At 42.5% G+C, this 18,116-nt stretch overlaps 1 protein-coding gene across 2 annotated transcripts in view; it reads left to right on the top strand.

Annotated features, from left to right (window-relative positions):
- Window positions 1-5,742: 5,742 nt before the first annotated feature.
- TCEA1 (transcription elongation factor A1) overlaps window positions 5,743-18,116 on the top strand; it is a 46,254-nt gene continuing 33,880 nt past the window's right edge. Inside the window, exons 1-2 of one of the 2 annotated variants that reach the window (XM_089678439.1) lie at window positions 5,743-5,955; window positions 14,304-14,366. In XM_089678439.1, the coding sequence (XP_089534565.1) occupies window positions 5,881-5,955; window positions 14,304-14,366 (138 nt within the window). In that variant the 5' untranslated portion in view covers window positions 5,743-5,880. The remainder of the gene's footprint in view (window positions 5,956-14,303; window positions 14,367-18,116) is intronic. The other variant, XM_089678438.1, reaches the window with a different exon arrangement.

Below are 18,116 nucleotides of genomic sequence, written 5' to 3'. Positions count from 1 at the left end.
TCAGAGCTAACTTAATATCTGTTTTTATGGTCTACTTGTGAGTATATATTTGTTACCAATTTTTTATTACATTTGTGTCACGGTAATGCACAAGGAGAGTGTGCCCTCTTGTGTTTTCTCTTGACAGTGCTTAAATTCCCCGATCTTTACAGGGCAGCACCTCATCAAGTGACAGACACCGTGTGATACAGAGGAGCACAAAGATTAGAGCGCTGTTGTTTTTCAGTTAACTTTATCGACATGCAGTAGTGTAAGTTTGTTGGTAAAAGGTCTAAATGATTGGGGCATCTGTATAATGGAACTAGGATTTTAGGCCATGCACTTAGCCTGGATAGAAATGGTCTGACAGACTGCCAATAGACACAATAGAGCACTTTAATGAGGGTCTCTAATTTATTGTCTACCAGGTCTTCGACAATGGTATTATCCCCAGTGGGGTCTGCGAGGATCTTGTTAAGACACAAAATGGCAGGATTTACCACAGTAACCGGCCACCTACGAAGGGAACTTTCTTCAATAGAGTACTGTTGGGTGAAACATTTGAAAGAGTAAAAATCATCTCTGGGGAGGCCAGTCCCCATAAAGAATGAGTTATACCAGCAAGTTGACCAGGAATGTCTTGGCTGGTTTAAGGAATTTTAGGGACCCCATACTAGATACTTTAGAACAGAGATTGGCAACCCATCAACTGTGGGCAGGTGACAGGTAGATCGCATGAATGAGCTCAGGTGGCTTCAGATACTAGTCCGAAGTCACCAGAGCTATCCAGCCAGGAAGCTTTCAAAGCTAACAGCCAATCAAAGATGGTGAAGGTGTTCCATGGCTATTATAAACTGTTGGCTTTGAGAGCTTCTTGGCAGGATAGCTCTGGCAGCTTCTGACACAAGTTCAAACCCACCTGAGCTGATTCCCTGCCTTGTTGTGTTTTTGCTGTGCTCTGGCAGGTGTGCACTGTTTTAGTGAAGCTGCCATTTGAAACACACTGCTAGATACACTGGTCAGAACTGAGGGAGCTAGTTCACGTTCACACCAATCTCTTTCTTCCTGCTTGTCCCCTCACAACAGTTGTGCCACGGACAACAGAGTGGTGCTTTCTCCTTCTGGAGCTGTCTATGCTAACCCCTATAATCTGCCCTACAAATTGCTAACCCCCTATATACTGTGACCCCCTGTACACTGCTCTGCATACTTATGACCCTTGAACACTGCCGTACATACAACCTCTGTACACTACCCTACATACTAATGACCCCTGTATGCTGCCCTACATACTAATGACCTCTGTACACTAATCTACATACTAATGACCCCTGTACACTGCTGTACATACTAATGGCCCCTGTCGGGTGAACTGACAACTCATGGGGCCCCCGGGCAATAAGGGATCATGGGGCCCGTGTCCTCACCCACACTCAAACCACACCCAAAAAAGCCTATGAAAGGTACCAGGGGCATCTCATGGGGCCCCCTACTGACCCTGGGCCCTCGGGCAGTGCCCGAGTTCCCAAATGATCAGTCCACCCATGACCCCTGTACACTGCTCCAGTTACTAATGACCCCTGTACACTGCCGTACATACTAATGACATGACTAATTACTCTCCAGACATGAACAAATTGTGAATGAAAGTGAATGCCAAGTTTCTCACTGAAGCTGACTTTTAAGGTAGGATAAGTTTATATTTTTACAGTGACAATTCTTTTATTAGATTTTGCAGTTTTTTCCATGCCATCCTTACTTTTTATTGGGGTCTTCTAGTTACCACTTCCTGGTGATCTTTGATTTCTTCCATGATGTTTCGGTAGATCTCCACTTCTCAAAGGTTGCCTACCCCTTCTTTAGAATGAACAGACTCGGGCTGCTCCAAATCTAAGCAGGAATGTACAGTGTCAATATGGGTAGCTATGGTATCCTTTTAGCTTGAAATCTCTGTAAAGGTCATCCTGATCCGATGTCTCAGAAGGTCAGGGATCCTCCTCAGGCACTGTATTGGAATAGAATTATCCAGAGACATAGAGAAAGAGAAACCTCCACAGAAGATGGTAACTTACTTTCTCTTAGTAGGGAGAATGGGTCCATCACCTAAGGATACTAGCAAAAAATGGAAGTTATTTGGAAGTGGGAGGAGATATATAAGGGATGTCGCAGCAGCTTTTCTTTTTTTTTTTTTTTGCTAGTGTTCAATCACCTGAAGGTATCTGCATATAGGCAGTTTTAAGCCACTTTCATGTAGGCTTTCTGATGAGGTCTGCCTGCCAATTTTTAGGTAGACCTGACCAGACGTTCCACCCAAGTCTATGCGCAGGCAAATGTAAACAGACTTGAGTCTGCCCAAGTCCAGAAAAAACAAAACCAAAAAAGACTGCATCATTTTCTGTTTATCTGGACTTAAACATGACAAATGGAAGGTAGCCTGGTCTAATCACAGATTACACAGGTCCATTTACATCAGGCTGCCATTGATAGTCGCCCCATTTTACTCAGATTCATCAGGGAATTTGCTCACAGATACCCTCTAATCTGTGAAGAACCTGTAGTGATTGCACAGAAAACAAAAGTGCCCATACAGTATTTGTAGCAAAAAAGTGTGCATTTATTATTTTTTGTCATGAGCCTGCAAAGCATTGCAATTGTGAACAGTTGATTGAGGGAGCAATACTCTGAGTTCTGCAGACTCTTCCTCCAGCTCTTTGTCTGTACCAAGGTAAGGACCTTCTGTTACTGAACTTGAGGAAGTGTTAATGGACTAAGTATGCAGTGACCACTGCACTTGTGTTCCATGTAGAACAAGTCCTTCTGGCACTGTGGCCTTGTAGTTGATTTATTTATAGATATTCGCCTGCACAGCTGCAAAATTCTAATTCTAAAATCACCTTACCCAGTACACCTGTCTGTGAGATGTAGAGGCCGGGGACGGACCCCAGCAATGCTGAGCCCAGTGACACCCCCTCCTGCGACAAAATTTGCGCATCTGTGTACAATAATCTGTTGCAAGCACCAACAATTGTGGCACAGAGGTATGGCATTCTGAATTCCACTGCCTGCGTCCCATACTGTACGATTAGGAAAAGCCTTTTCTTTACAATAATTTTATTAAATGTTTCCACTGAGGTTTACAGTAAATAGAGTAGACATCACAATGGGTACATCAGAGCATGTACAGGGGTTGGACAAAAGAATGGAAACCCTACATGATTTCTAGATGTGAAAGTGATGACATGTTTCGCATTCAAATCGAAAGTGATGAGACAACTAGCTAACAGGTGGGAAGCCTCACTTTCGTCATTCACTGCATCTGCTTCTAGTAATAAGGAATCATGTCAGAGCTTACTGATCTTCAAAGAGGGCAAATTGTTGGTGCCTGCTTAGCTGGTGTCTCTGTGATTGAAGTTGCCAATTTATTTGCCATATTGTGATGTACAGCATCAAAGGTTATGACAGTTTCCGGGAAAACGTCATCTGATAAGCATAAGCGCGGTCGACATGGTCAACTAACTATAAGAGGCAAAAGGACATTGCATAGGATTGTGACCCTGATTAAGAAAATAACTGCTGCAAAAGTGACTGCAGAGCTCAATCTCAGTCTTCACGGGACTGAGATTGAACTCTGCAGACCCTTTTGCAGCAATTGTTTGCTTATTTCGGGCCACAATCCTGTGCAATGTCCCCTTCTCTCTTTTGGTCAATTAACAACACCAACCGCAGTCAAGCTTACCAGATTACATTTTCACAAAATCTGTATATGCCGTCATAACCTTTGATATGGTACCTCGTGACACAGGAAATAAATCTGTAACTTTAGTCAGAGGCACCAGATATGCAGACACCAACAATTTGCCCTCTTTGAAGCTCAGTGAGCTCTGACATGACTCCATATTACTAGCAGTACATGCAGTGAATGACCAAAGTGAGGCTTGCCACCTGTTAGCTAGGTGTCTCATCACATAGCGGGAGCAAAAGAATGTTACATCACCTCCGCTTTCAACGCAAAATATGTTCTCACTTTCACACCTGCAAGTCATGCAGTGTTTCCATTTTTTTGTTTAACCCCAGTATTAGGTACGGGATATAGAAATGGGGAAGGGGGTGTGGCAAATACCTGTATAATGAATGTGAAGGACCAATTGGTTAAATCACCAAGCAACATTACATAGTACACAGTGTAGTAAATGTCCTTCTAGGGTTTCGGAGATGTGTTTACAAGCATGGTGTTATGAGGGTGATGGGGCAATGTTGAGGGTCTTTATTCCCTGTGGGAGATGGGAGGAAAGTAGAAGAAAGGAAGTCAACACAGAAGGAACTGGGTAGTGGGGATCAGAAAGAGAAAAGGGAGAAAGATTACTGAGAATAGGGTATGGATAAGGAAGAAAAAAAAAAGGGGGGGGTTTATGGGGTGCTGTGACAAAGTTACTGTGGATAAATTCAGTATGTAGGCACTGCACATCACACCAGCATTGTGGGGCTAAGGGGACACATAGAAAACAATAGCTTTCCATGTGGCCTAGTAGTGACTTGCATTGCTCTTGTGCAGAAAAAAACACAGGTTTATATAGTGCCTATAGTGTGAACATACCCGAAGGCTTCATTCACGCTGTGCCATTAGCACACACTGCAATCTTCCAGCTGCAACAATCTGCAGATTCTTGTGGCTGGAAGGGCAGGTGTGAGCAAAGAGCTGCAGCTACTCAGCCTAAACAATGTAATGACAGGCTGAGGTTGGCTGCAGCAATCCGTGACTGTGTGCACAGCCAGTGATTACCTGCGGTTATGGTCAGATGATTTTTGCTGCGTGATTTTGCAGTGTGCTAATTGCATCATGTGAATGAGACCCAAGTGTTTTGTGGACCATAGCGCCCATCACCCTCTGCGAAGTGTACAGTTGATAGCTTACAAGCTATGTCTAGTATTTACCTGCTGTGAGAGAGATAAAGTTTACTAATTTTTAATGAAAATTCAGGACAATTGTTTTTCACTGTCATTAGTCAAGATGGAAAGAGGTGCAGAATTTTTTGTTTTGTTAAACTTTTTTTTTTGTGTACATAGAAAAAAATGCAAGACAATATTGCCAAGAAAAAAACATGTTTGTACTGGTACAAAACAAACAAGGTATTAGGCTTCATGCATACAAGTGGCTGGGGGATGTGGGAGAAGGTAGCTCTAAAAACAAACAGATATAGCGGAACTAACCCCCCCCCCCGTCCTTTTTAGCCAAGGAAGATACCATCTTGCCATTGTTTGATCTGCAACTGCCGTGGTGCTGCACGTGATCAGTTCTGACACCAGCCATGGTTGATGGTTTGATAGTTTGGTCCAGAGCTCAAGCAAAGGTGACAGCATACAAAAATTGCAACACCTACCGTTTTATTCTCTAGGGCCTCTGCTTAAATAAATATTACTTAGAACCCCTAAACATTATATATATATAGAAAATATTTAAGGGTTCTAAGTAATTTTCTAGCAAAAAAAAAACAAAAATGCAGTTTTTTCCTTGCAGGAGCGAAGTGTCTTCAATGTGATGACAAAGGTATCATAGCTGAAGTGTAAACAGTATAGTGAGTGTACAGGTGTGTAGGCAGCACTGTTCATCCAACACGGAACGTGCACTTCCCACATCTAACCACCACGTGGCGCAGGCACTCTCCATACCTGGCTAAGAGCCGGTTATTATGGGCAGGGCGAGCCGTACAAAGCCTCCCCGGAAGAGGCCGATCGTTTTCTAGAACGATAACATAGTTGCGACCTCGCCGTTTGGGGCTGTCGTGCTAAACTTCCGGCCGGGCTGTGAGGAGGACGCGCCAAGCGGGAATTCGCCTTTCCCTCCAGTGTTGTTGTCGTCTCTGCTCCTTCGTGTCATTGTGTTCGGACAGCCGTAGAGTAGAGATGAGCGGATCCGGCGGGGAGGAGATTATCCGTATCGCTAAGAAGATGGAGCGGATGGTTCAGAAGAAGAACACGGTGAGCTCGTTGTGGAGCGGGGGTGTTGAGGTGGCAAAGGCCGCTGTCCTGGCACACACCTTGTATTCTCTCCCCTACCCCCGTGGAAATGTGCAATGGTGTTTGCTGGGGGGGTCCGAGCAGCCAATCAGAAGGTGTCTTTGTGCCACTTACAGACCAATAGTGAATGGTTGTATGGGGCGCAGTACACTGATGCTAATTTATAGAGGGGGTTTCCTGGGTGTGCCCAGGTCTGTCATTGTAGAAGGTACAGTGATGTCTGGGCTCCTATCTCCTTATGTATGTGGGAGTCCCTGCCTGACAGAGCTCCCCTGTACCTGCCAGTAGAGGGAGCCAGTGAGGGGACAGCAGGCACATAAAGGAGCTCACCATGGACTGGAGACAGCAAGGACACCCAATGACCAGGGGAAGCATTGGAAGTGGGGCTGTGCTTTATAAAGGGAATGTTTTCTCTAAACGGCTGTGCTGTTCTTTCCACCTGTCCCTGGGTGTCCTGCTTGTCCCCCCACTCTATACGGATGCTTTATATGCCAAGCAAGCATTGCATATTCCTGAGATGTGCCTGCTGTACCATGTTCTAGTATGAAGAAGTATCCTGTTTGCTTTGTATTGCTTCCTTTGTGTGAAATCCCTGGTGATCCTGCCAGTTTCTCTGCTTTCTTATTACAAACTGACCACTCTAGGCATGAGAGCACAGTGTGGTCAGTGCTGTAGCTATGCTGCAAACTCAGCCTGCTCTCCTCCAATGATCAGATTTGTCCTGACACCCCCCCCCCAAACCTTTACTTGCACAGCCATTCACTGGGAAGATCAGTTTAATGCTGTTTCTCTTCCCCCAGCTCTCTGAGCTCCTTATTCAGACAAACAAAAAAAAGGGAATATGTTTGTTTTGTTTTTTTATATATATCTGTACGCAAATGTTTTGCCTTTTTTTATTTTAGCCCCAGTTCACATATATGCTATTTGCATTGCTTTTCTGTGCACACAAGTTCGCACAACAGTGAAGATGAGTTTCTATGGTGACAGTTTACATACAGTCGATATAAAAAGTCTACACACTCCTGTTAAAATGTTAGGTTTCTGTGGTGTAAAAAAATTAGACAAAGATCATTTCAGAACTTTTTCCACCTTTAATGTAACCTATAAACTGTACAACTCAGTTGAACAACAAAATGAAATCTTTTAGGTGGAGGGAAGTACAAATAAAAAATTAAAATAATATGGTTGCATAAGTGTGCACACCCTTATACTTCTACTTTGTTGAATCACCTTTTTATTTGATTCCAGCACTCAGTCTTTTTGGGTATGAGTCTATCAGCATGGCACATCTTGACTTGGCAATATTTGCCCACTCCTCCTTGCAAAAACACTCCATATCTGTCAGATTGCAAGGGCATCTCCTGTGCACAGCCCTCTTCATTTCACCCCACAGATTTTCGATCAGATTCAGGTCTGGGCTCTGGCTCGATCATTCCAAAACTTTCATCCTCGTCTGGTGAAGCCATTCCTTGATTTGGATGTATGCTTTGGGACATCATCATGCTGAAAGATGAAGTTCCTCTTCATGTTCAGCTTTCTAGCAGAAGCCTGAAGGTTTTGTACCAATATTGATTGGTATTTGGAACTGTTCATAATTCCCTCTACCTTTACTAAGGCCCCAGTTCCAGCTGAAAAAAAACAGCCCCAAAGCATGATGCTGCCACCACCATGCTTCACTGTGGGTATGGTGGTCTTTCGGTGATATGCAGTGTTGTTTTTGCGCTAAACATATCTTTTGGAGTTATGGCCAAAAAGTTCAACCTTGGTTTCATCAACCAGAACACATTTTCCCACATGCTTTTTGTGAGACTTCATATGTGTTTTTGCAAACTTCAGCCAGGCTTGGATTTTTTTCTTCATAAGAAAAGGCTTCGGTCTTGCCACTCTACCCCATAGCCCAGACATATGAAGAATACGGGAGATTGTTGTCACATGTACCACACAGCCAGTACTTGCCAGATATTCCTGCAGATCCTTTAATGTTGCTGTAGTCCTCTTTGCAGCCTCCCAGACCAGTTTTCTTCTCGTCTTTTTATCAATTTTGGAGGGACGTCCAGTTCTTGGTAATGTCACTGTTGTGCCATATTTTCTCCACTTGATGATGACTGTCTTCACTGAGTTCCATGGTATATCTATTGCCTTGGAAATTCTTTTGTACCCTTCTGACTGATACATTTTAACAGTGAGAGCCGTCTGATGCTTTGGAAGGTCTCTGCATACTATGGCTTTTGCTGTAGGATGCGACTAAGAAAATGTCAGGCAAGACCTGCTAGAACAGCTGAACTTTATGTGGGGTTAGGCAGAGGCACTTTAAATGATAGCAGGCGTGTACTGACTCCTATTTAACATGAATTTGAATGTGATTGCTTAATTCTAAACACCGCTACATCCCCAGTTATAAGAGGGTGTGCACACTTATGCAACCATATTATTTAAATTTTTTGTTTACTTCCGCCCCTTAAAGATTTCAGGGTTTTTTTTTCAATTGAGTTGTACAGTTTATAGGTGACATTAAAGGTGGAGAACGTTCTGTAATGATTTATCTTTGTCTCATTTTTTTACATCACAGAAACCTGACATTTTAACAGAGGTGTGTAGACTTTTTATATTCACTGTAGGTGTGATTGGAACGCAGTGTATTTTTTATGCGTGCGACAAAAGGGACAAGTGCAAGTTTGCGGCGATGCAGTTTAAAATTGCAAGCAATTGTGGGATGTAAGATTTAGAGCATAGTGTTTATAGGAGATGTGGTCTTTCATTGGATTGGATCACAGGGCTTTGTGTTTGACTGAGGAGATGCGTTACATCACAGCAAAAATATATCCCCACTGTCGCACTTTCAGGCAGTTCTGCAGTGTGCAATACACACAGTTGCAGTGTGGTGGTGTGAATTTTTAGGGGTTAAAACAGGCGGTGGTGAGGCAGCAAAATGCCTGCTCCCTTTCTGTCAAACACCCTCTGAAGATCGCTCTTCAGAGGACAACATGATTGTAAACAAGCCCTAACATTGGTCACTACACATGGTGTGGACAAGTCCTTCATTGTGAACAAGTCTCACTTGTGTTTGTGTTGTCAACAATTAATTTATCTTTGATTGTATACACTGTTGTCACCCTTCTAGAAAAAGTAGTTGCAAACAAAAGTAGCTACATCTTGCCTTAGAGTGGAACTTCACCCTAGGGACGTTCTGCTTTAGGTACTCCTCCCCCCTCCTCTCACACATTTGGGAATGTTTTGGGAGGGGGGGGGGGATACCTACCAAAACTAGGTGTCTGCTCTCATTTCATTGGATAGGCTAGTCTATTCCACTGGAAGTTCAGGCATACTTGCTGCCTGTAACCACTTGGGTCATGTCACAGGTTTCATGTGGCAGCCGGGACATTCACACGATGTAGTGTGAAGCCACAAGGAGTCGCTGCCAGCTTCCCACACTAAATATGCTGGGAACCCAAAGACCGGCCCAGGTGAGAATGGCACAGGTAGGTATCCTTTTATTAAAAGGTCAGCAGCTACAGTATTTGTCCCTTCTTCCAAGATGCAATGAATAGTGAGGACAGTTTTGTAAGCTCTGAAACCATCCAACACAGAGCTTACACAACTTCAGTTCCAGTGGTGCAGCAGGGGAGTGCCGCGAGGGTGAGTATATGGGCCTATTTATATCTGTGCTATATATGTCTACAGTTTAGTCGTATTTGTCAGATAATACCCCACTGTGCCCAGAAAATTGATGCAATTACAAATATTTAGACATTCTCATGTTTCTTTTGTTTGTATTGGTATGACACAAAAAAAAGTGGAGAAACAAAAAGCCTAATCTGTCACATTCCATGCAAAACCCCAAAAATGTACTGGACAAATTTATTGGCACCTTCTCAAATTCGTAAGAGATTATTGCATTCTAAGTTTGTGATGCTCCTGTAATTTGTAATAAAACTCACCATCAATTAACTCAGGGGTGTCCAACTGGCGGCCCTCCAGCTGTTGCAAAACTACAAGTCCCATCATGCCTCTGTCTTGGGAGTCATGCTTGCAACTGTCAATCTTGCAATGCCTCATGGGACTTGTAGTTTGGCAAGAGCTGGGAGGCTGCCAGTTTGACACCTGTGAATTGACAGATGCTGACAATATAGAAATCACACCAGCAACTGGTTAAAATGTTGAAAAATTGACTCAACCTTTCTGTTTGTGCCTGTGTGCCCGCATGGAGAAGAGAGAGCAGCAAAGAATTGTCTGGGGATTTGAGAACAAAAAATGTGAAAAAGCATGGACAATCTCAAGGTTACAAGTCAGTCTTCAGAAATCTTAATGTTCCTGTGTCCACTGTGTGCAATATTGTCAAGAAGTTTACATCCCATTGTACTATTGCTAATCTCTCTGGATGTGGACAAAAGAGAAAAATTGATCAAAGATTGCAACAAAAGATTGTTTAGTGGCTAAGGAACCTCGATCAACCTCCAGACAAATTCAAGCTGACCTTTAGGCACAGGGTACAACTGTGTCAGCTCACACTATACGTCGCCATCTGAATAAAAAGGGATAGACTCCACTGCTGACACAAAAACATACAAAGCCAAATTGGAGTTGGCCAAAATTTACCTGAGGCAGCCTAAATCCTTTTTGGGAGAATGTGATTTGGGCAGATGAAACAAAATTACAGCTCTTTGGTAAAGCCCATCATTCTACTGTTTTCAGAGACAGTGAGGTCTTTAAAGAAAAGAATGCAGTCATACATGGTGAAGATTAACTGATGTTTTGGGGTTGCTTTGCTGCTGCAAGCACTGGATGTCTTGACCATGTGCATGACATTATGAAATCTGAAGACTACCAAAGAATTCTGCGGTGGAATGTAGGGCCCAGTGTCAGAAAGCTGGGTCTCCGTCAGAGGTCTTACAGCAGGACAATGACTCAAAGCACATGTCAAAAAGCACCCAGAAATTGTTTCAGACAAAGAGCTGGAGAGTACTGAACTGGCCAGCAATGAGCCCAGAATACCTGTGGAGACATCTCAAAACAGCAGTTGGGAAAAGGAACCCTTCCAATCAGAAAGAAATGGAACAGTTGGCGCAAGAAGAGAGGTCCAAAATCATGTGGCTTCCTCAGATCCCCCTGAGGAAGCCACGGGACCCTGTGGTGTAATGCGTAAGGGAGGGGCTTGGTGATGTCAGAACGCTTGCAGTCAGCTGACCTACTCCAGAGAGAGATCACGGACGGGAATACAATGGGAGCTTCCCATTAATATACACATTGTCATCTGTATACAATTCATGCGAATATCGTTAGGTACAATGGCGCACCTGGATCATGTCAGTTGCTTATTTGTATTTTAATAAATGAAGGTTTTTAAACGATAAAGCACTATTGGTTTGCCTATGTATTTTCTACATGTATGCTGAGTGGAGTAGGTACCAGGAAGAGTTGAATCAACACAGGAGGAGGATTTCGGTATGGATGTTATACCATCACTTTATGGCCACCTAGAGGACGCAAGCTTTTTTTTTGACCAAACTTAGTTTGTTGAGTGGTCAAAAATTTCAGGTGATGGCACAGCTGGTGGTATTGATGGTGGAGGTGCACTGTTTATGAAAAAAGAAAATAAGGATTATTGAAGGAAAAAGTTTTTTATGGAAGAATTATGAACAAGGACTGACTGTATTATTTCAACAGATGTTGGCTTATTATTTATAGTAGTTTTCACCAATTTAGTGCTATTAGGAAGAACATTTGAAGTTACATTTCACTGTGGGGGAAGAGAAGTGTGACACTGTTATTATGTATTTGTTTTAAAGCAGGGTTGGGTTATAAAGAAAATTTCAAGCTTTGAACATCTCACGGAGCACTGTTCAATCCATCATTCAAAAATGGAGAGTATGGCACAACTGCAAACCTACCAAGACATGGCCGTCCACCTAAACTGACAGGCCGGGCAAGGAGAGCATTAATCCGAGTAGCAGCCAATAGGCCCATGGTAGCTCTGGAGGAGCTGCAGGGATCCACAGCTCAGGTGGGAGAATCTGTCCACAGGACAACTATTAGTCATGCACTCCACAAATCTGGCCTTTATGGAAGAGTGGCAAGAAGAAAGCCATTGTTGAAAGACAGCCATAAGACATCCTATTTGCAGTTTGCCAGAAGCAATGTAGGGAAGAAGGTGCTCTGGTCAGATGAGACCAAAATTGAACTTTCTGGCCTAAAAGCAAAATGCTATGTGTGGTGGAAAGCAAACACTGCACATCACCCTGAACACACCATCTCCACCGTGAAACATGGTGGTGGCAGCATCATTTTGTGGGGATGCTTTTCTTCAACAGGGAATCTGGTTAGAGTTGATGGGAAGATGGATGGGGCCAAATACAGGGCAATCTTAGAGGAAAACCTATTAGAGTCTGCAAAAGACTTGAAACTGGGGCAGAGGTTCACCTTCCAGCAGGACAACGACCCTAAACATACAGCCAGAGCTACTATGGAACAGTTTAGATCAAAGAATGGTCCAGTCAAAGTCCAGAACTTTATCCAATTGTAATCTGTGGCAAGACTTGAGAATTACTGTTCATAGATGCACGCTCTCTATCCAATTTGACAGAAGAATGGGCAAACATTTCTCTCCTAGATGTGCAAAGCTGGTAGAAACATATCCATAAAGACTTGCAGCGAAAGGTGGTTCTACAAAGTATTGACTAAGGGGGCTGAATACAAATGTACGCCACACTTTTCACATATTTATTTGTAATATATGAATATGGATTATTTTTCAAGGTACTGTATTAGGCAGCAAATAAACACGTCCATGAAGTTGATGTGTTTGAAAACACAAAAAATGGGCATCAGTTTGTTGTGTATGGGACTGCATTGCAGACAACCAGTCATTTTGCCCATGCTTACTCGTGTCCACAGCTAAAAACAAATACAATGGGCATGTGAGCATCAGAACTGGACCAAAGTGCAATGGAAGAAGGTGGCCTGTTCTGATGTATCACATTTTATTTTTCACCGTGTGGATGGCAGGGTGCATGTTTGTCACTTACCTGGGGAAGAGATGGCACAAGATGCAGCATAGGAAGAAGGCAAGTCTGCAGAGGTAGTGTGATGTTGTCTGCAATACTCTACTTAGAAGCCTTGGTCCTGCTGTTCATGCGGTTGTTGCTTTGACACATACCACCTACCTCAACACTGCTACTGCCAAAGTACACCCCTTCATGGAAACTGTGTTCCCTGATGTCGGTGGCCTCTTTCAGTAGGATAATTTGCCCTGCCACATTGGAAAAATGGTTTTGGGAACACAACAGCATGTTTGAGGTGTTGACTTGGCCTCCAAAGTCTCCAGATCTCAATCCAATCAAGCAGCTGTGGGATATGCTGGGAAAAAAACTAGTCAAACCCATAAGGCTTCACTGTGAAGCTTACTGGACTTAAAGGATATACTGACAGCTTGATGACAGATACCACAGCATACATTCAGAGGTCTAGTGGAGTCCATGCCTTGACAGATTAGGGCTGTTTTTGGTGGCAGAAGGGGAACCTATTGATTATTAGGTGGGTGGGCATAAAGTTATGGCTGATTTAGTGCATATTTTTTGTTTAGTCCATGTACATTAAAGGGCCTGTTGATGACCATAGCAGCAGATAAAGTAACAGATTTGCTTTAGCCCCCACCCACATTTGACCTTTTCTCAGGTGGCTTCCCTATGCCTGACTGCACTTACCATGCAGAATCCCATTCTTATAAGTGTTCTTGTTCACACTTTGTACTTTTTGGTGTGTAGGGCAACTGAGCTTACATGAGTGTATTTAGGTGTTTTTTGGTTTTGTAGACCTCAGTGGGAGCACCTGTAAATGAGATGTTCCTTTTTGCACCTGAATAACTCCCCTTTTCTCCTCTAGAGCCCTCCTTTCTTTGCCCAGCATGGAAAACAAATGCTTAAAGCTTGATACATGTGCAAAAATACCTAAATTGTCTGTAAAAAAGGTAAAAATCACCAGGAATACACTCTGCTCAAGTGAATGCAGACTTAGAGTAGGTTTTGTAAGAGGCACATATTCTCCAGACGTTCACACAACATTCCTTGTACATAGAATTACAGGGTGGATAAATGGGGACAAAGGGGCAGTGAGCGAAAAGGTGATCCATACCTTTCCAGTTTCCTGAATGGGCAAACTACAGGTTTTCTTTAGACATTTTAATCACTAAAATGTTATAAATGGGGATTTTTTTTTTTTAACTGATATGCATTGGTAGATTGGGCTTCTTATACAGTACATGATATGCATGACTTCGCTGCAAGATTTTAAATAACTTTTTTTCTTTTTTTCAGGCTGGGGCTTTAGATTTATTAAAGGAACTTAAAAATCTCCCAATGACTCTGGAGCTTCTTCAGGTAGGTTTGGTGGCACTGTTCTGGTTTGAAGCTAAAAAAAACTATACCTAGATAATTTAGTACTGTAAATATGCAAGCTGCTATTGCTAAACTTTATAGGCTGTAGTGGAAAAGCCATATCTCTGCAACCTTCTGAAAGTGATGGAACATCCAACATTTTACAGCTGTCATTGGAACAGGAATAGTGAAGAGATCTGATGGGATCACCTGCTGTGATACTAGCTGTGCATAGGGGCATTTCACTTCTTTGGGGACCTTTTCTCTTCTTTTGTGGTGTCTCACGGAGCAGAAGTGAAGGACACAAAAATCTCCCCACTGGGACAAAAAAAAATTACATGGGGTTCGTTCATTCCCTACTCCATCCAATTAAGTCCAGCTTTGTGCTGCACTACCGCAACATGCACATGTTAGTGTATTGCTGTGCCATTCATTACAAATGAATGGAAAATTAATCCAAAAGTAACAATTGTGTGCAGTGTTGTGTTGAAGGGGAAAAAGAGGGAGGTCTGGCTGGTTCTGTGGGGTCCAGCCAAATTTTGATCCATCTATAGCTGTTCCTGCTTGACAGAAAACAATCTAACGATAAGCTTCTGTCAAATTGGACTGTTGGAGAGTGGGGAGGATTATTTCATCTATCTTGCTGGCTGATCGAAAAAAAACAAAAAGACCTCTGTGGCCTGCCTTAGGTTTGGTTTTTGGGGTGTTGGCAGTTCATTCAAGTTGACAGCGTTGTCTCAACACAGCTCGTGTCAACATGTGCTCTGTACAGTAGCATCACAAATGTGTGAAGGGGCCCTTGGTTTTAGATATAGAGTACTTTTAAAGTGAATGTAAAGCTAAAACTCTTTGTTCAGTTTTGGATAGCATAGGAAAGAGAACAACCTCTGCTGGTTTCTTTTTTGCTGTGACCTTTTGGGGACATTTCCTTCACTTCCTGTCCTGGAGATTCAACAGTAAGTGGAAGGTAATCTCTTCGAAATTAGGTAAATTCCCCTTTTTACAGGGTTGTAATCATAAGTGTCCCCATTGGGAGATTTTCACCTCTTGTTCTGGTGGCAACTGTAAAATTTGTGATTTCTTATCACTTGTTTCTCAAATCATCCTCCAGGACCGCAAACCTGAAAGTAGGCCTTCTGGCATGGAAGAGTCCCAGAAACACTGCTACCAGTAAGTCTACCTGGGATTTTTACTGATAGGTAGTCCTTTTCTATCTGTTCTGGAGATCAATAGCAGGATACCTAGCAGCAATAAAAACTTGCAAGTAGTTCTAATTCCTCCTGTACTTTATCCAAAACTAGAAAAAAAAGTTTTTTTTACCCCTACTCTTCTTTGTGAGCCTTCATAGCAAGCCACGTGCTGTGGGAGCACACCTGTGGACTTCTGAGCTGGGCTGTGTGCCTCCATAAATGCCTACTCCCTGCTTCCTCATCACAGGATTTGATTGAAAGCAGCAGGAGCCTGTGTGCTGTGAGGAGAGGAACACAGACCAGTGCTGCTGCAGACTGGCACAGTGCTGGCTCTAAATAGGACTCAGGTAAGTATATAGGCCGGTGAAGGGGGCAATACAACTACTGAGGCATTTTGTACCTTAATGCAGGGAATGCCTTTAGGACCAGTTTAACTGTATAGTAAATAAAACCTGATGGTGTGGAAGAGATCGTACGCTTGCGTTACACTGTCAGGTGTGGTCTTGTTTTTTGCCAGTTTTCAGCAGCTGTGTATGTGTGACACATATGTATATCACCAGTTTGATTGAAAAATCGAAGGAGCTGGGAAGAAGATTGTCAGCCGAAAAGCAGCTGCATCTGATCTGATGCATATTTTGAGAGCCTGTGACACCAGCTGTCTTAAGTACAGTCGGCACAACAGGAAATTGGTTTGTTTGTGCTGTCTACCGAGGATGGAGAATTTTGCAGTTTGAACAAATACCACCACCAGTGTATGACAACTTTACTCCTTTTAGTTTTTATAGAAGGGTTTTTAGGTAAGCTTCATTTTTTGCTGCTGTTTTACATCACTGACACTTTAGTAGCTGAGTAGCTCAGTGATGAAATAAATGCGCAGCATAGAAACTCACTGAAAACTGAGCATGTACAGTAGCTGCCAACACTGCTCTGCAAAATCGCCAACTGTACTGGGGACATGAACTGAAGGGTGCACCAGAGAACAGCAGGATCAACACTTTTTTTTCTTTTTTGCAGAATACAGAAAACAAATCTCAGAGTGACTGAGTATGAACACCATGTAATACAACATTTATTGAAAGTGTTGTGTGTTTTTTTTTTTTTTTTTTTTTTTTTTGTTTTTTATGTAGGTTTAAGTTAGGAAATAAAGTCAGAAGTTATTAACTCAGGACTGTAAGGTGGACGTCTATAGATTTCCCACTGAAATTCTGCAATATTGTCCTTGATTGATGAGAGTTATAGACGGGACAATTGTTGCGGTGGAAGATGACTGTGCTTTTTGGCTAGTTTATTTTCTTCAAACACTTGCATAATAATCAGCGATTATTAACTGCTTCAGCTGTCAATCACTGGGTCCCGGCCGATGATTACTCGCCTGCACCCGGTGATTGCCAAGCATCTCCGATTGGGGGGGGGAGAGAACTGTTAGTAAACAAAACAGCATGCACAGCCATGCAAAGCAGTGTGCTTACAGTGAAACACTAACACAGCCCCTAGTAAAACAGTACACAGTTAACCCATTTATCGCCCCACATGTTAACCCCTTCCTGTCCAGTGCCATTAGTACATTGTCAGTGCTTTTTATTAGCACTGATCACTGTATTGGTGTCACTGGGGATGTCACTGACACCAAGTCAGTTCCCCCCAGTGTCAGAATGCCCATCTCAGTCCTGCTATAAGTCGCTGATCGCCACTATTACTAGTAAAAAAAAAAGCCCAGTGTATAGATACTACTATTTTGTAGACGTTATAACTTTCATGTAAACCAATTAATTTACACGTACTGTGATTTTTTTTTTTTTTTCTTTTTTTAAAACATTTTAAATGGACATGTTTAATAGCAAAGTCAAAAATATTTTTTGTTCTCAAAATTGTCGGCCTTTTTTTTTTTTTTTTTATAGCAAAAAAAATAAAAACCACGTAGGCAATCAAATACTACCGAAAGAAAGCTCAATTAGTGGGAAAATGACATAAATTTAATTTGGTTGCAGCGTTGCATGACCACGCAATTGTCAAAGTAATGCAGTGCCTTAGCACAAAAAATGGCCTGGTCAGGAAGGGGGGTAAATCCTCTGGAGCGCATGTGGTTAAATACTACCTGTTCATACATGGTACCACACGTAAGTCCCCGTTTACTGTGTTTTTTTTTTTTTTTAATACATTTTCCACAAGCCTTTTGAATGCCGTGTGTGTGTATAAATGTATTAATTTTTTTATTTGAGTTAATGTTTTTACTTGAGTGCTGCACTTTCTTCTTTTCTTGTATTAACCTCCAGCTGTCATGGCTTTGAGAGTAAGCATATGTCCCTTTCCCTTTTTTGATGAAATGTGCACCCCTTATAAATAGTGAGAGAAGCTGTGAATTTTTAGGAGGATCTTCAATTGTTATAGGAAATTGAAGATTATCAAATACATGTTTCTTTTATCACTTTATTTTAGGCATCGTTCACTCAGTTTACCTCACCTTACGCCCATGCAGGTACCCAATACCCTCACGAATATCCTATTGAGACACAGTGGCCTTGTGCATGGCCTTGTATCCTAATTGCCATCATTGGCACAGTTT

Source organism: Staurois parvus, unplaced genomic scaffold (genome assembly GCF_062004578.1).
Source record: "Staurois parvus isolate SC_StPar_1 unplaced genomic scaffold, SC_StPar_1.0 ptg000205l, whole genome shotgun sequence".
NCBI classification, from domain to species: domain Eukaryota; kingdom Metazoa; phylum Chordata; class Amphibia; order Anura; family Ranidae; genus Staurois; species Staurois parvus.
The sequence above is the reverse complement of the archived record's forward strand: the minus strand, read 5'-3'. Positions and strand labels throughout refer to the sequence as shown.